A 23,191-nucleotide genomic window follows, 5' to 3' on the forward strand; every position below is an offset into this window, starting at 1 on the left:
TTTGCATCTATCATTCTGCTTATCTCTAAGGGGTAAAATTCATAAACCAGTTATTTTGCTTCAAATTGTTGTTTTGAAGGAAGTTTTAATTGCACGAAAATTACTGAGTATAACATTACACATCTTAAAAAATATTAACCGAAATTGAACTTTAAATAATTTACATTCATAGCTGCAGATTGCAATTGTTAAGTGGTTTGAATTCCAAGAAGACTTTTATCACTTTTATTATTATTATCTTTTTTTTAGATTTGTCTTCAAAATGACAACATTTACAAACCTAAATCTAGGCATACAAAAATCTTATATTTGAACTGAAAACCACAAGGTGTTTTTGGTTCATGTTTTGAAATTGAATTACGGTTTCAATAATAAATGACAAAAAATGAAGAATAGAGAAGCAAAAAAAGCTAATTTATAAAAATTGAAAGTAAGCGAACTCACAAATAAACAAATCAGATAAAATAAACAACTTTCGACTAAACGAACACTTTTTTGACGGAGCAGTCTCTACACATGTTAAATCTTGTAATGCGAACGAAAAGAGAAAAAACTACGATACATTTTTTTTCTAAAAATATACAAGTAAACAAAACTGAAATTCTAAAAGAAGGTTTGTCAACACTAAAAATAGTGTAATAAATTTGTGAAAAGCAAAGGAGCCTTTTCAGCTGGGTAAAGCCAATGGTCATTTGGAGAGGATACGAAAGAATGTAAAGCAGCCCACTTATCTGGATAAAACAAATGACCGCTTTAGACAGGATACGAGAGAATATCGAGGAGCCCTGTCAGAGCATAGAACCAATGCTCATTTTCGAGAAAATACGAGAGAGTATTAAGGAGCTCTGTCAATAGATAAAACCAATGATAGGGAACCCTCTCACTGGGTTGAAACGATGATCATTTCGGAGAGGATACAGGAGATTATTAATGAGCTATGTCATGGCGGTAAAACCGATGGCCATTTCGTAAAGGATACGAAAGATTATCAAGGATTCCTGTAATTGAAAAAAAACATCAATGATCATTTAGGGAAAAATACGACAGATTTTTAATGGGCCATTGTCAATTGGATAAACCAATGATCATTTTGAAGAGAATACCAATTAGATATTATTCAGGAGCCTTACATCGGGATAAAACCAATAATTATTTCGGCGAAAATTTGAAAATATAAAAAAAAATACCAGTTTTATATATTGAAAATTTTGATATGCTGTACACGTGTTTCAAGGAGTAGCTTCTTATCAGCAGCATTAAATCAAATATGTAGGAAGATCATAATCAAAATATTAGATGCATACAGGAAGTATACAAGTTATCAATGTAAATTAACCAACTTCGGTTGCAATTAAAGTTAAGAAAACATGTTTGCAATACAAAAATACCAATCATGTACATTGCAAATCTCAAAATGCTGCACACGTGTTTCAAGTAGTAACCTCTCAGCAGCATTATTATCTAAAAAAATAATTGTATACAAGAATGTCTCAAAAGCAAAACTATCAAAATAGGAAGCTAAATCCATCACCGAAAGATTCTACCATGTACAAGACAAGAAATGAAGCCTCCTTGTTTTAGGCATTTTGAAATTTTTCATACTATACAGCTACAAAGAACATAACAAAAACGTTTATCTGTGCGTTTTATACTACATAGCTACAAAGAACATGCTGTTTATCTGTGCGTTTCATAGTACTTTGATACTTTGTTTTTTTTTAATGTTTATATTTTTCAAATCAAAACCGCTGATATATTTGTGTCACACAAGTGTCGTCAAGTTATAAGCTTCCTTCCTACGATAGCATCTCTTAGTTTCATACGTTTACTATACTGCTATATGTGATACATACAACATTTTGTACATTTTGTTACAAACAAGAACGAGATTTATCAGATGCCCCCCGCCCCACGAAGAGTTGCCTTCCGTCCGTCAACCCGTCTCTTCGTCACAAAACGATTTTCAGATAATAATTTGAGAGCGGATCATTATTTTTTTACATAAACTTTGCACAGTTATTCAGTACTGTAATTAGAGGAATACAAAATATATTTTTCGATTTAGGCCATTCTGAACATATTGCCTTCTCATTGTTCACTATTACGTGGTGGGGTTATCGCTTAATGTTTTATTAATACCTTATTTTTAATGGTTAAATGCGGTGCTTAACTAAATAATAGAGAATGATATTAGTACAAGCAGATTTAGAGAGGATATATGTATTTAATAGAATCAATTCAACCAGTCAAAATTATCTTCTCATAGCAACACCGTATATAAGTTACAACCTACGTAGGATAATAACAAAATACCCGATTTCTAACTGATAAAATATAGGCTCTACAACAAGAAAATATTAAAAAGGAAGTCCGTATAACAAATGACAATATCAAGTCTAAAACTGGAAAGTTGGAAACAACCGCATTATGGCCCTGGCTTGATACAGGCATTTCCGGTGGAAATGGTGGGTTAAACCAGTACTCTTAATCTCCTGCTATCATTACGGTAAATCGTTTCCGATGTATTTCACTATAAACAGATAAACAAATTGCTTGCCGGTTGGTAAAATAAGTAGTCAAAACAGTACAAAAGATATATTTATGATATTCTGAAAATCCAACGTCTATTAACCGTATTACCTCTTAACAGAATATTTTTTAATAAGTTCTTGTTATCGGAAATGAAATGTTTTAGGCAGCATATGAGGTGTACTTTTATATTTTTGGTCCATATTTGTCAAATGTTTTAATTAAATCAAGTTCCGCAAGTGAACGATATTCAAAGTTATTAAAAAGATCCCAAGAGTTTTTTTTTAGAAACTCCATATTATAAATACCACTACGAAAGCAAAACAGTGTCACATTATTTAATGGGTTTTTCTTTGAAATTAATTTAAATGAAAATATTATTCGAACGGTAATCAAAAAAGAAAATAACTCAAGCATAATGAGAAGTCAGGGAAAATAGACACACACAATTCAGAATATTAACAACACGCACACAGAAATAAAAGTAAATTGACAACCCGAGGACTCCACTAAGAAATTGGAATACGGACCAGACTACACCGACTTTGTAAGCGACCTCTGCTTTTCTAGAAACACCAACACTTTGTTAATTAAATTCACGTTTTGGATAGACGAAAGGAGAATGGAAAATCACGACACTGTAAACAAATCAGTTTTTATGGTGGAGATGAAAACGAGTTTATGATAACGAACATAAAACTTGTAATAATGACTTTCAATGTGTAACAACTGTTCTAGAAGTCAAACTTGAAGAACCTGAAAGAGTTTTATTTTAAAACCCTTACGCAGGAGCTGAAGGTATATTGCCACATATGACAGGAACATTTGACGATATCAAATGAGAAATCATCGCGTTTGTCATATAATTTAGTCACGAGTTTCGCTTTTTTTCGGTTTCTAAAACTAGGCCAAGATATAAGACAAACTTCAACGGTGTCTGTAATGTCGTTTACCTCACGTTCTTTTGAGTAGATGCGATATATAAAACCTCCGAATCTAGTATTATCTACAAACAAAGCGTCAACGTTAGAGTGGAAACTGAGATCAAAGGATCAAAGAGTCTTGCAAAACGATGTTTCTTCTTTTAGGTAAAACAAGCGTCATAAGAGTGAAGAAATAAATCACCGAGTAGTGGAACACAATTTGTTCACATTTTAATGTCGATCGTATCTTAAAAAATACGTGTTCCAATTTTTTTTTAAGAGTAACGATTATCGTATAATGCTTTTGAGTCGAATAAGCATAGGGAATAGTAATATAAAATATTGAATAAAAAACATAGGTCTCGATGCTATTTAATTAAAAAATCTAGGCTTGAGAGTTTCTAGAAGATCTTTCGAAAACTGCAGAATTGATACCACTACTGGATTAACAACTGTTATAGTAAAAACGAAAACCCTCTTTAACTCCTGTGCGTATGGGAGTTAAGAGTTCTACATTTTGCGGTATGAAAAATATCATGAATCATTTGGATCAACTTAAAATGAACATACGAAACAAAACCACATTTAAACAAAAAGGAAAGAAGAAAGAAAATACACAATATAACAACGGCACACCTAGTTGGTCTAAACATGGTTTTCCATTTGTGTAATGTCCTTATGCAAAATAATATATATGTTTATATGTACAAACATCCAACCAAACAAACATAACAGAAAGTGTACGACGCTTCTTGTCATGAAGATAAATAAAAGTATCAAAATCCTTATAAAAAAAGTTATTTTTTGAGATACCGATGGACATATGAACGAATTGACGTACGTTCGTCAAAAGACAAAAGTATAAAACATATAATACAGATAAGTACAGAACTGACTGTCAGAAGAGCCAGCCAAAGGACATTTCTAAAGGTGTCGCAGAACAGTTCTAATAGCAGAGCAGGCTATACGAGAACAGATCTAGTAGCAGAGCGGGCTATACGAGAACAGTTCTAATAGCAGAGCGGGCTATACGAGAACAGATCTAGTAGTAGAGCCAGTTCTTCGAGAACAGATCTACTAGTAGAGCCGGCTTTGCTAGAACTGACAGAAGAGCTGGCTCTAGAGTTGTCCGAAAACTGTTCTGAATCTGTCATAACACTGTTGTTCTGACAGTTCTGGAACAGTTTCGTGAGAGGTTAGAACTGATCTCATCTGTAAGCAAAATATTCAAGTAATTGCCAGTAGAGGGGGGCTGAAGAGGCTTTGTTTCCCAAACTTTATGAAGAGCACTTGGGTCTAATGGACCGACCCGACCAAAAGAGAAGAAATTTGATTAAAGAGTGGGGTAAGCAATCAGAATCAGCTTTTGGTTAAATATGGAGAAAGAGAGATGAGCAGTGGAAGAGCTGAAGTGGTTCCTGGCTGAGCTTGAATAACTCAGTCGGCGCACACCCTGCAGATTTTCGAAGACTGCACATAAACAGAGAGGGGGGTTCGCCCAATGATGGAACCAATAGAACAGTGGAAACAGAAACATTGTATTAAGGTATTTAAGCAAAAAGATGTATGCGGTGATAAACTTAAAAATTACAGAGTAGTATTTTATTTCAGAAAGTGAAAGAATTGAAATCCTTGCAATTTACCAATTTTCTAGTACTTTTTCAACGCATATCGGTATTTATTTGCAAATTAAAATATAACGTTCAACGTAATAACAAAATTATTGATAAAATCTAGGCAGTAGACATATGGAAAGTCTGTTTAACAAAAGGCAATATCAGGGTAAAGACATTGCAATGATCCTGATTGGCACAGGCCTTTCGAAATGAAAAGAAGATTAAACAAGGTCTTATAACGCGCTAAACCTCCTGCTTCCATTCCAGTTCATTATTTCACTTTATTTGCATGTATAAATGAATGCAGTGAACACCTGATTCTCTTTGTCAATGATGTTAGGACAAGCAGATAATTAGAAGAAGTACGTTTACATTAAGTCAATTCAACCAAACAGTGTTAACTAAAAACTGTATAGAAACTACAACAAAGTAGTTTGGTTCTGTGAAATTGATTATAAAAACATTTAATTTTGCCGATAAAACCCCAATTGCTAAATAAGTTATATGATACTAATTGGGTATAATGTTTTGTGAGTTCGGTGTAAGCAGTTATTTTTTTTCAATTTCAAGGTAAAGCGGAAATTTTCAATTTGTTTTGATTTATAGCTACAAAAAGTGAGGCCCAAATTTTCGTTTTCAGTAACTGTCCTTTACGAAACATGAGCCACAGGGGCTTGCTCTCACTATTAAATATGCAGCCCCACTAGTATATAACCACGAAAGATTGATCCCAGATATCGTGGTACCTCGCTTCAACTCAGTTTTTTTTTCAAATAAAATCGAATATATCACTATTACTGCTTAGCAATCTCTTGACAAATGATGAATCTAATGAATAACCACAAGTCTCACCATCAAATACTTCTAATTAAATAACAACTGATAAAATATTTCTTCGTTTCCAAAATCGATGATTTGATAATGTTTTATTGGAAGAGATATTGCCCAACTATACTTCAAGTGAAAATCATAAATATTAATCTAATACTTGTCCAGAGTCTGTTTTCGCGTTACGTCCCATGAATATACAATAAATTATGCAATAACAAAACGTAATAGAAAGGAAAAGGGACTGTAAGGGCTTTTGTTGATCCATAGTAGGAATGAAAATCAATTATCAATTTTTAAAAGTGTTTAACGTGAATTAGAATCTATAATGACTTTTTGCTTTAAAATGACAATGAAATTAGTTTGAAGTTTACCAAAATACACGTATTATATTTATTCTTGGGCCATTTATATTTTTGCATGAAAATAGTGTTTATGTCTAAAAAAAAAAAACTTCATATTTAGTGAAAAAAATTGATCATCTTTGAAAATAATAAGTTGTTTCTCGGGTGTCGACAAGTTTTCTAAATGTGAACAAAATTCAACCGTTTTAGTGAAATGTCGTTTGATTATGACATCATTGTGACGTCATTACAATAAACTTAACCACAAAGCATTCATTTCCGATAATTTTTATGATATTATTACATGTGCTATGTTTTGAAAAGAAACATTATTATGTTAATGATATGGTATTGCAACGGAGTTTTTATTTTCGGCCAAAATCAGGCCATAATACTCCCACTTCTGTACCTAATAATAAATATGAAATGAATAATATGCAAAAAAAAATTATCTAACAAAATACAACTAAATTAGGTGTGCTTTTCTCTGCCTCTTTCTAAATTCATGAATTCATAGTAATGGATACTTTTTCTAGTTATTTTTAGGGCTGTGTTGCCTTGGTTATGATCATCCTGAATAATTCATCCTTAAAAATAAATGAATAAATACATATCCGTTGAGCAATTCTTATCAGAATTCTTATCTAAATAATTTTAGAAATGGCAAGTCTAACACATGTCAGTTGGGAAAACGTCAAAGAGATAGAAGCTGCCTACACCGAAGTACGTGAGAGCAACAAAGCAAGTGAGTGGTAAGTAGATGAGACACTCATGTTGAATGCTGTAAGTGCAGCTACACGTCAATGGAACAATAACATAAAATGGCTAGTGCATAGAGTGCATGAATTGCTCTACTATAACAGTAAGTGCAGTTTCACATGACAGTGACATAAGTGCAGTCAAACTCGTGGAAAGCAATAAAGTCAAATGCCTAGGGTATAAAGTGTATTAAATGTTCTAGCTATACGCAGAGTGCAGTTAATCATGATGGAAACAATGTAGTCGAAACGATCGGTTCTTTAATTGTTTTAATTGCATGTAGTTTGTGTTTTTACACGTCAGGTAAACAAAAAGAATCGAATGATATGAGCTGCAAGTATGACGTGTTTTAATTTCTGTCTATTCAAAAGAAAAAGAACGAATATACCGAAAAGCAACAAACGCAGAGATCACCACAAAAGTTCTTCAACAAGTTTTGGTTATACGCAACACGATAATTTATATTATCTATTCGCTACACTGCTCCATCGGATCAAATTGATACAGGGAAAATATGTAAACGTATAGAAAGATCTGAAAAATTCCCAACGATGTTAGAACTGTCAAATTTGTGACATCTATGGCAACACAGCAGTACAAGTTCGAGTCCCGCGGAGGGAACGACCAAAAATTTGCATCGCAAATTTGACAGTTCTAACATCGTTGGGAATTTTTCAGACCTTTCTATATATATATATATAATAATAATGTTAATAAACATCCAACACGATCAGATTTTCACGATATATTTATGTATTCACATCACTAGCGCTTTCATGGCTGCTGCCAATCTTCAGGTGACATTACATAATGACAACGTAGTTAAAGGTAACGTTATACATATAGTGACGTTATAATAGTATAAGGAGAGTTAAATATTGACGTCAAAAAATGTTAAAATAAAAGAAAGAAATAAGATGACATGAAAAATGTTAACGTCCATTCAATTTCCATTTAAATGTACGAATAAACATCATTTCTTTGGTTTCACGTAAATCTTTATCATTGTCTCTCAGTTTGTTAAATGGGAAAATTTTAAATCGTCCATCGCTGCATTTATCTAAATGCTCACTGACGGAATAAAATCTGTATCTCGGACCTGTTGTCGAAGGACTCTCGTTCGATCAATGACCCTGTCGCCTGTTTGACCAATATATATTTCTTCATATTTGCTACATTTTATGCAATAAATAAAATTTGCAGTTCTACAGTTCATGTCCTCGTTTGCGTAAATAGTGGTTCCATCCCTTGTAGTGATCGAGTGTCCTTCGTGTATGTAGTCGCAAGTGTTGCAACGTTTGTCTTTGCATTTCGATACAGAGAAGCGTTTATCGGCAGGGTCGAAACGGGCACTTGTAAGTATTCGTTTAAGGTTTTTCGTTTGACGTTTGCTTTGTATTATTTTTTCTTTGTTGATATGGACTTTTAGCGATTCGCTTTGTGCTATAATTGGTAAGTTTGCTCTTGCTATTTCAAAAATATTCGCATTACATGGGTTGTGGGTTATTGCAAAGGGTATTACGGAGTTGTCTGGTTTATTTCTAACGTTGACTGTTAGAAGTTCGTTTCTTGGAATTCCCTTTGCGCGTTCGATTCCATATTTAATTAATTGTTCGGGATATTTCTGTTTAAGTAAGAATCTTTCTATTCCCTTTAAGCGTTCATTTCTAGTGTTTTCCTCGCTTATCACAGTACATATTTTACAGTACGGGATGTTTCTCTTCGTGTGGGATGGATGACACGATTTGAAACTTAAATATTGATGCGTGTCTGTACTCTTGGAAAAATGTCGGTTGAAATATCTCCATTGTTTTTCAGTACTAAAACGTCTAGGAACGGCAATTTGTCTGCACTCAATTCTCTTGTGAATTTGATATTATTGTGCAAATTGTTCAGGATGTCCTTGAACTTATCTAAGTTTTCAGTAGATTTATTCCAGAATATAAAGCAAAAACCGCTTCCATGACGTTTCTATTTCATTAGCAAATTTAAGTCCAAATTCGTTTTCCACTTGTCGGTAAAATTTTTGTTCAAGGAACCCCATTACTAGTGTTGCGTAAGTGGGCGCGAATTTGGTTCCCATAGCTGTACCACGAATTTGTAAATAATGTTTTCCATCGAAATAAAAGGTGTTATTCTCCAAAATAAAACTGATTCCAATATTAAGTCAGCGTTAAAACGATTATCAATTGCTTCAGGTATTTGTGTATAGGCTGGTAACGTCGAAGCTGACCATTATTGCCTCTTCCCTGACTGTTCTAGGTAGATGAGATAAAAAGTCCACATCATCCCGTATATAACTCGGTACAAACGAACAAAGTGGTTTCAACAGAATATCGAGTAATTTACTCAGAAAAGTCTCCTCTGATCAGTTGCATTTAAACCAAATACATAAAAAAATACCCATATCCAATAATGAACTGTATACAAGATGTAATAGAAGCAGAAATGTCCAAATAGGAAGCCGAATGCAGCAACGAGCAGTTCTGCCATGTACAATAAAAGAATGGTAGCCGTTGTTACTTAGGGCTTTTATTTGTAAAACTGCAAGGCCCGGTAAAAAAAAATCTATGTTATAAATGGGATCAGACAAGTCCGACTTTTTTGCTGGTAAATGCCCTCGGGGACTTCAGGTGTACCAGCTTTGGACTCGACCAAGTGGTTGCTTAATACAAAAATACAACAAGTCATATTAATATCTAATGTTTAATCATATTTATATTAAATGTAATTTATTGTATTTTTAATCTGATTTCATGGCGTTTACATCAGTTTCAAATTTTTGTTCGAAGCACGAGGTAGGTCACGAGATTTGCATCTGACAATTGAAATGAAAAAAAACATGCAAGTACCTTTTTGTGTCCTTGATATATGCACAATTGGCCGTTATTAACCTTTTCTTTTATTTTAATAATTTTTGAAATTGAGAAAGTAAAATCATCATCAACATAAAATTATTGTTTTTTTTTTGGTCAATTTCAAAGGTTCATTCTTCAAGAAAGTGAGGGACACCAGATAACACTCCATTCAAAAGGGGCAGGAGTTAAGACGTTCTGTCAAAGTTTCACAGGTAAACTAAAAGCGCTAACAAGAGTTGAAAAGTTATAAAAATATTCAATCCGAGAATTGTTACACATTTGAAACCAATACAACCAATATTTAATTTATCCCTTTTTAATGTTTTTAAAGAAAATCCATTTCACATTCTTAGTTAGATATGCTTCTATATTACTGTACTCAGATGTCTGAAGACTTTTATATCGAACAGTTTAGAGTACAATGTCATATTTATACAATAGTGATATAAACTCAACCACAGCATTTTCTAAATCACGTCATTTTAATCATGAATTTCAGGAAATTGTGTTCTGTATGGATATATAAGGCTGATGAGTGGATGTTGCACCAAATTTGTATATGTTAAGTGGATTGGCAAGAATGTGGAGAAAAAATACAGCAAATGCAATTGTGACCATGGCAACCACGGTGATTGTGTCAGAAGAACAGTTATCAAGGTTAATAAATCTTTATTTTTAGTTTTTGTTAGAGTACGTAGAGTATATAGAGGTCTATTTGAAATTACTCATAGAAATATAAAAACATTATCAATTTAAAGCATCTGATGTTGTTTTTCCATATCATATTAGGTCTGTTGACGATATAAACGAGTCTAGGTAGATAGTTCATAGGTTTTCAGTAGAAGAAACTACTATTTGTTTCCAATTGACCCTAACGTGTTAACTGTGGGATAGTCCACGAGCATGCTCTTTTTTATTCTACCCCAAGCTCTACCTCGCGGATGTATATGTGATGCATGCTCATCGACTATCTCAAAGTTGACACAAAGGGGTCTATAAGCTGTTTTGAGGGGGTTGTTATTTGCATCTATCTACATTATCTGTCATACTTTATATATATTGTTCCGTAAAAAAAAATAAAATAAAGATTGTCCTTAAATCCTTCATCTACTAAAGTTTCGGCCAATCAAATCACTTGAAATTGAAACTTTTTTTGATTTAATGAAACCCAGGATAGGATACACTTTAATTTTCGTTTAAGTAAATCGTTTGTATAGTTATTTTCGGTAAGATATGCAATACAATGTACCCATTTTTTTTTTTACCTTTGATCAATTCAGGAATGTGACTGTGAACAGTTGTACGTAGCTGAAGTCGAGCTCAATGAAACAACACTGAAACAGCGTATGTCATAAATTTGTTGGTGTTCATCAAGTTGTAATATGCTATTGAATTTCAACATACCTTTAAACTTCTTGGCTGTACAAATACTATCTTGATCTTCTGATTATAAAAGACACTTTTCTTTTTGTGCTGTATTGCAATAAAAATGAGAATTTCTATTAGCGTGTGTGTATATATTAGCACTTTATTGACGTTTTCATTTCTTTTCTTTATTATCGTCGAGAAAACTTAATTATTTCTGTTTTATATTTACAGACAAAACAAAATACACTTTGCTCTCAATATTTGTGTGATGGAGAAGAGTGCTTCTGTTTGATAAATGACTGTGATATACGTAAAAAAATGTTTAGTATGATTGTATAAATGATTTTTGTTTTCAAATCAGGTGTAAAAAAGATTTGTACTGCCCCTAACCATAGTTGGTAACTCAGAAAGCATGAACTTGTAATGGAAATAATATTAGCCGGAAAGTGACTTAGTTAAACGTATATATATATATATATAACGTCTCAGAATGTGACGACACTATTCGCTAAACCGCTCCATCGGATCAAATTGATACAGGGAAGATAACGTAAACTTATATAAGGGCCTGAAAAATTCCCAACGATGTTAGAACTGTCAAATTTGCGATGCAGATTTTTGGTCGTTCCCTCCGCAGGACGCGAACTCGTACCGCTGTGACATCTATGGCAATACCGCCTGCACAAAGTCCAGCGCTCTAGACCAATCGGCCAGCTAGGCTATATTAAAATATAGCTTTCGCTGGCCGGTTCATTCCTCCACGTAGGGTTTAATCTAGGACTGTAAGTTCATAAGTTCCATATTTAAAAGGTAAAAAGAGATCATTATAAATAAAATACAAATAAAACGGAAAGTGAAGACTAAATTTTCGGCCGCATGGCCTTTATCAGCGGCAAAAGGAAACTTTCTGAGAAGAGATCACAATTTTTCTCTAGGTTAACGCTAATGTATTGATTATTTGAATTGTAATATATTCTTGTTTTGATTGTTCACAATCACTGATGGAACATCCTTGCCTTGAATGCATGTTCTTCAAAACAACCAGGTTATGCAATCCTTACATGTTCATGATATGAGACATGCGGTAGGACTAACAAACATAAAAACTAACATTTTAAAATGCAAAATGTACATAAAATTGTGAATAGAGCCTATGTGCTCTTTGCGCAATTTAGAAATATGAAAATCATCAATTGAGAATTTTCAGAAATTCTTAATATTAGCGGTAATATGAATAATTTCCTTTAAATCATATACCGTACTTGTAGGAACGATTTGTTGGACGATTAATAGAAGCTGTCCTGTCCAATATTGTCTTCTAAGATCTAGGACATCTCGCACTGCAAAAAATACGATTAGGTTTCTTAAGTACAACTTAATTTAAAATTTTATCATCAGAAATTAATTTTCTCAAAAGAAATTGATTCTACGAGAAAACAATACAAATTCAATGTTGTCACGCAAAAGATGAATAAGGATACTACATTTCATTGAAGAGTCTTGTAAAATGTCTAATCACAACAAAACATCTCCCTTAATTAATCCATTATCGTACAAAATGAAACGCAAGGCTACATCTTGATCAAGTTGTCAAAGCAGACTCCATAAGCCTGGGAATGTATCCAGCTTGTGGGTGATAAAAACTCAATAGCTAGCGTTATAAGGAAACCAAGAAGCTTTGCGCCTAGAAACACAATAATGAAATGATTTTCCTTTGGGAACAAAATGACTAGTTTTTGGAAAAGAAAACCACCTTTTTTAGAGGACAAAGACGCTCTTCTTCAAGCGTATAATGAAGTTCTAAATGACGAGAAGGAAACAAAATGGTAAGATGAATTCTACACTCATTCTTTCATATTTCTTGTATGAAGCTAAACATATTTATCATAGTTTATATGTATGATATATCTTTAATGTTTATAGCATAACAATTGTTTTGCCAAACTTATTACACTAAATGCACATACAATGTCATCTTAAAAGTCGCAGATATAGGTATCAGTGTATATGTTAGAACATGATTTCTTAAGAAATTCTTAGCTTGAGTAGTTTCAGGATAATCATCATTTGAATAAGGTGAAATTTATGTCTATATCCGTCTTTCTGTTTTAATTTATTTTGTATAAGAAATTTCATTTTCATTACATCACTATATTTTAGGGTAGAAATTATTTTTAGTATTATCAAATATCTAGAGCTACGAAGAGTAATAAAAATATTTTTCAATTTCAGGCTCATTCTAAGATACTTTCATGGCCATAAAATTGTTTTACACTGGATAGGAAAAGATGTGGAGAAGTTCTGTGCGAAGTGTACCGGTGAGCTAATCAATAGCAATTTGTCTTTTTTTTATCAGACTCTTATTCATAAACGTGTTTCTATGATCTGGTAACCAATGGCAGAATCATGTATATGTACTTTTGTAAACTGATATGGTTAAATTAAAACTTAGTTAGTATGATGGAATCATTGTTCCTGATGTTCCAAATTGATAACATGGTAAACACAACGTGCGATAATTTAGTTGTTATCAATGAAGGGTAATTACAAAATTACCGAACTGATAAAATCTAACCATTAGTAAAAAGGAATAGTCTAAAAGGAAAGTCCGTATAACAAATGGTATTATCAGAGAAAAAAAACAAAAGTGGTCCGGATTTGGTACAGGCATTTCAAAATGAAAGACGCATTGAATCAGGTTTTATAGTGCGTTAAATCTGCCGCTTCCATTACGGTTTATTATTTCTTGGTGAAGAAAATTGTACTCTTTGCGAATGCAATGTTCTGCCTTTTTGAAAATGTTTGGTCGTTTCATTTCAGAAAAAAGATACAATAAATTTTAAGTACAGTTCCATTAAAACTAATTCAAGATTTGCATAATGAAAAACCATGTTACTAAGATCATATGTACTTGTCTTAAAATATTTCTGCATCTGACTACTCAGTATCTCTACAAAAAGGTACAAAGACGTTTTAAATGTGGGAAAAATATGAAATGCATCATTTCTTACATGCCCTCCGTTTGCCATTTCTAATGAAGATTGATACTTTTAGAACGGTCAGCTTACTTTGGATATGTGAGACTAGAAGTTGAAAGTCCAGAAAACGATTCTAATGACATTACAAATTCAAAAAAGGCAAAATTTGTACTGATTACTTGGGTTGGCAAACATGTTGATAAAGAGTTGAAGCAGAGGGTACATGGCGATCGCCATTGTGTCAAAGCTGTTATACAGGTTTGTATTTTTATGGTGATGGCAAATTCTTCAAAACATTTTGGGGAAAAAGCTAAATTAAATGTAAGGTCAAAGTATATAATATCTATAAATGTTCAATATGTGTAGTTAATCATGTGTGTTGTTACGTCTCCGAGGCACCTTTTACTTGTAGTGTTATAAAGGTCCGTTGTTGGTGAGCAATATCCTAACATCAAATGAAGGCAATACATGTCTTGAAGTGGAATAGAAACAATATAAAACGTGTAGAAATTATTGAGCAAGGACCAGATTCACAGACAGACCGAGCGGTATCAGAACATATAGATGAAATACAACATATATTCTATGTTTAAATGGACATAATTGATTACCAAATGTATATCAGAACATTGAACTTACAAAGTCCGTGGACCAAACAAAAGGGAGACACCAAAAGAAACAAACATCAGAGAACAAACCACACAACGCAAATGAACCTTTTTCTTAATAACATATCATAGCGCGCACTTATCAATTGATAACTATAGCCTAAAGTTGTATGCCACTGATTTATTTTTCTCTTGAATAAGTACAAAATGGAGAGAAAAACGTGTTTTGTTTTATTAAATCGATATAATTGCACATAAGTTGAGAAGTACATTTTCAATAAATAGGAGCGCATGGATTAGTGCTGCGGACGGCTCAGGATTTTTCGAACTTTAATGGACCTAGAAGGTATACGGCTATATCATATTTCAATGGAAAGATAAATCCATGTAGTTTTTGAATATCGTTCTTTTATAACTGAAAAGTGGTGAAGTTTTCTGCTATTTTGCATTAATTAGAGGAGGGGTCAAAAATCAATCGACCCTAATACACTTTCATAAGTAATTTAAGTGAAGTCGTTTATTGTAGTTATCGGAAAACAAGTAACATGTAAAAATCATATGTATAGAATTTCAAAAATGTAAAAAAAGAACTTTTTTCCGACAAAAGTTGTCTAATCATAGAACAAAAATGCCCCTGAAATTGGTTGCATTATTGTGCATTTTCAATCATTAAGAAATAATAAGACACCGTAGAATATGACAATGTATATCTAAGTATTCTTTACTGAATAACAAATAAAATAAAGACAGCGTTCTCGATTCGATCTGCAACATGGGCTTTGCAAAATGAGTTTGAAGTTGCACATTTTCACATATTTAAACTAATAATTGTACTAAAATTGTATAACACGAAATCGTTTCCGGACAATTTGTCTAGTTTCCGGACTGTTTCATGAACAGAGTCACATGTAAAGTATCAAATCTACCTTACGTTTTGATGAAAAGACTTGATGAGTTTTATTTTGTACATACAAAAATCATACATATTTTTTCGCCATTGTCTTTTTATGTCGGGACTTCAAATAAAACATTAAAGATTTAACAATGAATCAGGGATTCTCAAACGAAAAATGCAAATCGGGGTTCATGATAAGGTTGGATTTCATAATAAATTTGACAATACATGAACTGTGAACTTTGAACTTTGCATGTAAGCATGTGCAAACATGTACATGCATGTTGGCACAATATTTATGTCTTATGATATTTACCTGTGCGCAAGGCTGATGCTTGTAATGGAATTTATCCTCTGCAGTGGCTAATCTACAATGTGAAAAGGAGGGGTGCCAGCCACTTGCACCTCCTCTGAACGGATTCAAAAGAAACATCATTGTCCAGGCCAGGGGCGGAACAAATTTATTAGATAAAGAGCTCTGATCAAGTTTATAATCATGTGATACAATCTATCGTTTGCTATATTTATTGTCTATAAGTTGTTATACTTTTTTGCTGCGTAAACATACATATACAGAGCAGTTGTGGTAAGTGGTTTGTGCATTGAATTGTGCGTTACTTCTGTTGTCATATTTTGACAAGGTAGAAGAGTTGTTTTGAACATTTACAATGTCATAATTTTAACTTTTGGGCAGCCAATCACGTCTATCTGCTTCATGCAAAGAACGAATAAGTGAGCCTCCTTTATGGTTCATTTCTCGAATTCTGATTTGTTATAATCTAAATACCAACAAAAATTAAAGTGAATATGGGATCACAACTGTAAAAGCATCTTCGCTAGCCAAGGGTTATGGTTTTGCCCCCTTCCTTCACGCAATGGGATGGACAGGACCAATCTAGGAATCGGAAATAAGCCACTCATAACTTGGAAACTACCGGTGAACCTGGTCCATGCTCCCAGTTTTTAGTGGAGTCCGAGTTGCTCATTTACTTTTGTTAATTTGTATGTACGATTTTACTTTATGTTCTTTGTTGTGTATGTCTGTTTTCCATGTCTGGTCTTTGTCCCTGGATTACATTCTTTTGATTACCGCTATAACCTTGGTTTCCTTGATTACTCTTTCATCGGTCTATATGAAAGTAAAGGAAGATTTTATTTGAAATAATCCATTTACATAAAATCGTTGTAACGTTTTCTTTTTCACCGTCACATGCTTGATGACTTTTAAGCAATGCCAGAGTTTCCCTCCTTCGTTTAAATCCGGAATGACATCATTCATTTATGATTTTAGTTACTTTATGTTCTTTGTTGTGTGTGTCTGTTTTCCATGTCTGGTCTTTGTCCCTGGATTACATTCTCTTGTTTATCGGTATAACCTTGGTTCCCTTGATTACTCTTTAAGAACAGATTGACGGGCGCTTACGGAAAAACAGAGAAAAGACGTTAAAATTAATATCTTACCAATGAACTTGGTCCAAACCCACAGAAAATTGTTGAGCGCTTAATAATGGAATAACAGAAAAAATATGCCAAACTTTTATCGATCTGATTGAAAAGCACTTGAAATATTGATCATGACAAAAAATAGGTTACTTTGGATGATATTCCTTTTTTGTGTTGTACCAACAGTTCAAAAACAGGAGAGGTTGTCCGGGATATGATTTCGTATTTTATATTTTGTGTATAATTAGTAGTTAAAATAAGTGAAGATTTGCATCTTTAGACACATTTTGCAAAGCTCATGTTGCATATCGAGTCGTTGTGTTTATTTTAATTGTTATTCAGTTAAGAATATTTAGATATACATTGTAAAATTCTACTGTGTCTTTTTATCTCTTAATATTGACAATGCACTAAAATGCAACCATTTTAGGGGCAATTTTGTTCTATGATTAAATAGTCATTTTTTGTCGGAAAAAGTTCTTTTTTACCTTTTTGAAATTGTGTACATGTGATCTTTACATGTTACTTCTTTCCCAATACCTACAATAAACGATTTTACTTAAATTACTTATGAAAGTGTATTAGGGTCAATTGATCTTTGACCCCTCCATCAGTTAATGCAAAATAGCGGAAAACTTTACCGTTTTTCATTTTGGTAAGTATTGTGTTCAAAAACTACATTAATTTATCTTTCCATTGACATATGATATAGCCGTGTACCCTCTAGGCCAATTAAACTCGAAAACTAAAGCACTTTTTGATACCTGTCCGCAGCACTAGATGTTAGTGTATTATGTAGAGATTAAAGCGCTATCAAACTTATACTAGTTTGTGCCGTTGAGTAATGATAAGTTATTAATTTTTCGTGTAAGCGAGCAAAAAGTATTTTGTACCATGTGAATATGGTTCTGACTGAAATTAGGACGAATTTTGTTTAATTCCATCAATGCACAAATAAATAAATAGTCATACGTAACAAGTAATACTAAATGAATATTAGTAAGTAATTTTGATATGTTTTGTTTTCTTCAGGATTATACATGCGAGTTATTCATTTATGAGGAAGAGCAACTAACCGTAGACATGTTGAAAAGAGAAGTCTTCAAGATGGAACGCAAGTTAGCAAGGGAACGGCACGATTAAATTTGCATGATGGAAGATGATTTTGAATGAATATTTAAAACCTGATAAATTTGTTGAGAATTAAATATGGTCTGTCATTAATCATTATAAAAACTAGGATAAAAGAGCAAAAAGAGCAAAAGTGATTTTCAGTGTTTATTATTTTCATAGAGTTTTCTATGTGCTTTCTTTAGGATTTTGTATGTTTGTTTCTTGTTTCCGTCCATGTATGCTTTGCTAAATCTTTATCCAATAAGTATTGTGCCAAACAAAATTATTTTGAAATTCTATTTTCTGATTGTTGAATTATTATTATTTTCATTCTTTGTGGTAATTGTTGTTGTACAGAGCAATGCATTGAGGGTAACAGTAATAAATTATTAACAATTTTTAATTGATTTTCTTATCAGCAAAATGAAATGAAAAAAAAAATAAAAAATCAAATTCCTCCATTATTTGATCCTTTATAATTAGATACATGCTCACGATAATTCTTGCTAACCACGGTTAGAGAGAAAACCAAGTATCAAGTAACAAATAGCCAAATCAAATATTTGTTTAGCTAATAAAAACATACAAAAATGTAAGGGAAAGCAACACTGACTTCATTTTTATGTTAAGGGTTGAAATTGAGTTATCGTTCTTTGTTCTGTTACTGAGATTAAATTTAACTGCAATTTTCATTTGTATCATTACCAGGAAAACACAGAACAGCAAAAGCAACAATATGTATCATAATATAAAAGGAAATTGAAAAGTTCAGACCTAAGTATCCTCGACAAATGAATAGTCAAGATACTGTTTTACTTTTCTCATGTCCTATTAGCTGGCATATTTCTTCCCTCTAATGAGACCGACTTAATATTACCATGGTTTAATCAGATACTTTGATCTCACCTTCCGCTATATACATGACGTATTGTCTTTAAATAATCCTAGTTTTGGGATTTTATACATCGCATCTACCCCCAAAGAACTTAAAATAAAGAACACTACAGACACTATGAAGTTAGCCTCATATCTTGGCCTACACTTAAAAAACTCATGACCAAACTATACGACCAACGCAATAATGACCACTCATTCCGTATTGTCAACTTTTCATTTATCTGTGGCAACATTCCTTCAGCTGGAAATCTTAGTTCCATTGATACCCTTAATGTTTGTTTATGGTTTGTTTTCAGACTTTGGTTGTTTTGGGGCTGTATTTTGGGTTTTTTTTTGTTTCATTTCTGTATTTTGTTTTTTTTATTGGTATGAACAATAGTGCAGAGGCTAGTGGGAAGTACTACAGATGATAGAATTCGAGTTTGTTTTTAAAAGATGTACCAGTTATAGTATTATTGATCCTTTGAATATTTTAATATTTATACATAGCATGTATCGCTAATTTACATAGGTCGAAGATTTCCCTGTAAAACACTGATGTATAAAAGGGTTGATTGATTGATTGATTGTTGAAGTTTAATGACCGAGCAGCAATATTTCAGCTATATTTAGACGATGAACATGGAATGAATGATAAAATGAACATGAATGATGATGAAAAGAAACAAAGGATGGGACATAAGGACAATAGGGTCGACAAATTTCGGTTGCCACTAGAAAAAGGGGGAAAGGTAGGGTCGGGCAATTTAGCCTCCTGTGGCGGAGCGCAAAGGTTCCTACTCCTATCGAATAACACAGCAAGATTCTTTAACGTGCGAGGAACGTGGAATCTTTCCCAACACGGTGCACCGCTATGTTTTCGGTCAGGTTTTCCGTATTATAACCTGAAAACCCCAGCATGTAACACGCCAGGGGTACCCAATTCCACCACCTGGGGTACACAACCCAGTTGCTCTGTGGGCAGAGCGCCTAGCCCCCGGCTAGGTTTCTGAGTACTACTTAGTCGCCCTTTACGACAAGCTTAGCGCTGCTGCAGGCCTATTCTTTTGACACCCGGACCTGCACGGGGCTGTATAAAAGGGAAAGGAGTTCCACAATTGTCATTTTTCTTTAAATTGTAAGACATGATTTATGTCTAACCTTGAAATTAGTTATCCGTTGCACATGAATATTTAGTTTTATTTTTGTCAATGCAGGTAAACACAATACTTTTTCAATTAATAAAAAAAAACTTGTAAATATGAATAAATTAAGTTAGGGTCTTATATTAAGGATATCAAAAATAGAAAATTATTTGTAGCGGTTGAATTGATTTTTAAAATGTCTAATATCTAGGGAGAGGTTGTCTAAAAATAAATGTAACCTCGGTAGGAGTAGAAAATATAAACAATGTCATTGACAAAATACAAAGTAACCCGACCGAACATAAATAATTTACCACCATGGTATGACGGTGAAATTTATAGAACGCGCTTGATGAATTTGTTTGTAAACAGCTAGGGGAAAATATTATCAAGCAAAATGAATTCTTATGCTGACACAATATAAAGTTTTGTCCCTGTTTCGAAACAGTTGTTTATGAAATTAATGACAACCTCGACCAAAGCGACATATAAAAATTAACCATCAAGGGACATACACATGGACAGCCATTAGAAAGACACCGACATAAACCTCAAAACGCTAAATACAAAGACTTTACAACCATTTTGAAGCATTTGCTTGTTGCATCAGCAAGGCAAGCATTATCTGCTCTTATCAAAAAAAGTGGGCTCTATTATTGATAAATATCAAATTCTTGAAACACGAAAAAAAAGTTTAAAAAAAATCTTGGCTTTATAGTTGAGACAGACAAGCATAATATCAGTCAACGAATTCGTAATGAATTTGGGATAAAATAGCAATGCTCCAAGGGCTCTTCAATGAGATATATTCATTTAAATTGATGGTATTTATTTGCCTCAATTTTATACAACTTGCTTCTTTGTTTTTTTCGATTTTTTTTTGGTTTTGCAGCTGTAATATATTATTTGTTTTTGTCTCTTTTTTATACCTATCTTAAGCCATTAAAATAGATTCTTAAATGTTAGGAGTACCATCGACGATTCCGTTTTTTAATGATAATTAAGTTGGAAGTAAAGACATCATTTTCAGAAAGATAATGAAAGATGGAACATGTGAGATTCGACACTTGACTACATTGAAATCTGTCGAAATTTAGTATCTTGGTACTATAGAATCATGTCTAATTCGTTATCTTGAACTCTGGAATGTTGTCTTATCATACACATGAGTACTTTGGAATCATGTGCAATGCCACACCTACATACCTTGAATTCCTATCTAATATTGTACCTAGAATTCGCAATCCTGTTCAGTTCGATATCAGGTACTCAGGAATGTTGTCTTATCTAGTACAAGAGTACCTTCTAATCATGTGTAATAAGGCACCTGAGTACACTGGAATTCTTCTGATCTGACATTTAGATTCATGTCTTATTATCTATCTGGTATTCTAGAATCATGATTAATCTGACAAGTGTGCTAAGGTATCCTGTGCAATAAAAAACAAATGTACTCTAGAATCCTGGTTAAGTCTAATATCAAGAACTGACATCTGAGTTATATGGAGTATGGCAAGCAAAAGTATTACATTGTGAAGTGATGGATTCATCTTGCAACAATTTCAATACTGATACTGTAGATTGATATTCGATAAACATAAAAAAAATATTCATTAAACTGATATATACCTCGCAAAATTTGATGTAAAAAGCAAAAGACGGTTATCTAAAACGGCAAGTAAGAAATAATTAGTTAACATGAGAAATTGAAATAAATAAAAATGTTTATTTTATCAATTTATTGAGAAAAAACATAAAAAATGAACAAAACTAAATTAAAAGCCCCAATAAACGGTATCGGTTACTTTTGTTTCAATCGACAGTTCAAACGTGTCCTATCCCATAATACCGTCCTCAAAGGTTTCACAGTAATATATTTTTATTATTCTAACTCAATATTGTAACGCATACTTAAAGATTGGAATTCCCTGCTTTAATTATCAGTCGAACAGCTTTAACATTAAGGCAGATCAACTCACATTTTGACTAATGAGGCATTCAGTAATTGTATATAGTTTTTTCACCTTATTGGTAGTTTATTTATTTATTTTATTTTATTTTTTTTCATTTTATAACTTTAAATGTATGAAGTTTATTGCAGACGCGACACATACAGTTCTAAAATGTTCTGAAAGAGACGATATTGTTAATACTGAATACAAATATTTAAACAATATAAAAAACGACAGAAATATCGGAATATCGGTTACAACATTTAATCATGTAAGATGTAAGGAATAATGATAAAGCCTATGTACACAGGGAAGTATGTACTTCACGTGCAAATCGCAAATCTGTTATTGTATATACACACATCCCACTTAAGACCTTTGTTGAATGTTTTGTCCTTTTTTTTAATTGTGTTTTTGCAATGTAGTGGTTGTAGAATAGTTGATGTATAAGGATTATCTTGTGTGCTAAATCATAGAAGCAAATAAGAGCTAATTGACACGTGTGTCCGAAGAATAGATAGTATCTTCTCGTTGTATTTGACAGGAGTGTTGATGATTTTAGCATTATTTTGGTTATTACCTCCATATTTCTGTTTTATTACAATAACCTATATAAAGTAATGTAAGCAAACATATATGAAGAAATACAGGCAACCCAAACTCCTTAACATATGATTTTGCATTATGTTCCTTATATTCAATATATTGATAACATAATATTAAGTTATTTTAAGCTGTATCAAATGCCTGATTCCAACATGAACAAAGCAGCATCTTTCCTTTCCACATATTTTTCAAGAGAGAAACTTATGCTAAAGGCGGGTACTCATGATTTGTGTTACACTTATCATTTCAGTTAGAAGTGGCGTTGCGTATTTCCAATAGCGAATCATTAGGTATAAAATAGGGAACCAAAAGTTTATTTTTTTCAACAATATTTTACTTCAAGTCAAGTA

At 32.7% G+C, this 23,191-nt stretch overlaps 2 protein-coding genes across 2 annotated transcripts; both read left to right on the forward strand.

Moving 5' to 3' along the window:
* The first annotated feature begins 6,861 nt into the window (after positions 1-6,861).
* LOC148612505 (uncharacterized) lies at positions 6,862-11,359 on the forward strand. The gene is made up of 4 exons (XM_088590529.1): positions 6,862-6,992; positions 9,984-10,069; positions 10,357-10,514; positions 11,138-11,359. The coding sequence occupies exons 1-4, from the start codon at positions 6,901-6,903 to the stop codon at positions 11,210-11,212; spliced, it is 411 nt and encodes a 136-aa protein (XP_088446655.1). The 5' UTR covers positions 6,862-6,900; the 3' UTR covers positions 11,213-11,359.
* Positions 11,360-12,782: 1,423 nt separating this feature from the next.
* LOC148612506 (coactosin-like protein) lies at positions 12,783-18,914 on the forward strand. The gene is made up of 4 exons (XM_088590530.1): positions 12,783-13,051; positions 13,458-13,543; positions 14,280-14,461; positions 18,182-18,914. Exons 1-4 carry the CDS (start codon positions 12,951-12,953, stop codon positions 18,290-18,292), a joined length of 480 nt encoding a protein of 159 aa, XP_088446656.1. The 5' UTR covers positions 12,783-12,950; the 3' UTR covers positions 18,293-18,914.
* Positions 18,915-23,191: the final 4,277 nt, after the last annotated feature.

Source organism: Perna viridis, chromosome 7, assembly GCF_037379345.1.
Source record: "Perna viridis isolate PV_CMFRI_1.1 ecotype Kerala chromosome 7, ASM3737934v1, whole genome shotgun sequence".
NCBI lineage: Eukaryota > Metazoa > Mollusca > Bivalvia > Mytilida > Mytilidae > Perna > Perna viridis.

Bases quoted from the DNA above. Each gene is read 5' to 3' on its own strand.
- LOC148612505 (XM_088590529.1), top strand. From the start codon at position 6,901: ATGGCAAGTCTAACACATGTCAGTTGGGAAAACGTCAAAGAGATAGAA. The intron at 10,070-10,356 runs GTAAACTAAAAG...CATGAATTTCAG, and splicing joins GTTCTGTCAAAGTTTCACAG to GAAATTGTGTTCTGTATGGA. The intron at 10,515-11,137 runs GTTAATAAATCT...TGATCAATTCAG, and splicing joins TCAGAAGAACAGTTATCAAG to GAATGTGACTGTGAACAGTT.
- LOC148612506 (XM_088590530.1), top strand. From the start codon at position 12,951: ATGACTAGTTTTTGGAAAAGAAAACCACCTTTTTTAGAGGACAAAGAC. The intron at 13,544-14,279 runs GTGAGCTAATCA...TGATACTTTTAG, and splicing joins GTTCTGTGCGAAGTGTACCG to AACGGTCAGCTTACTTTGGA. The intron at 14,462-18,181 runs GTTTGTATTTTT...TGTTTTCTTCAG, and splicing joins GTGTCAAAGCTGTTATACAG to GATTATACATGCGAGTTATT.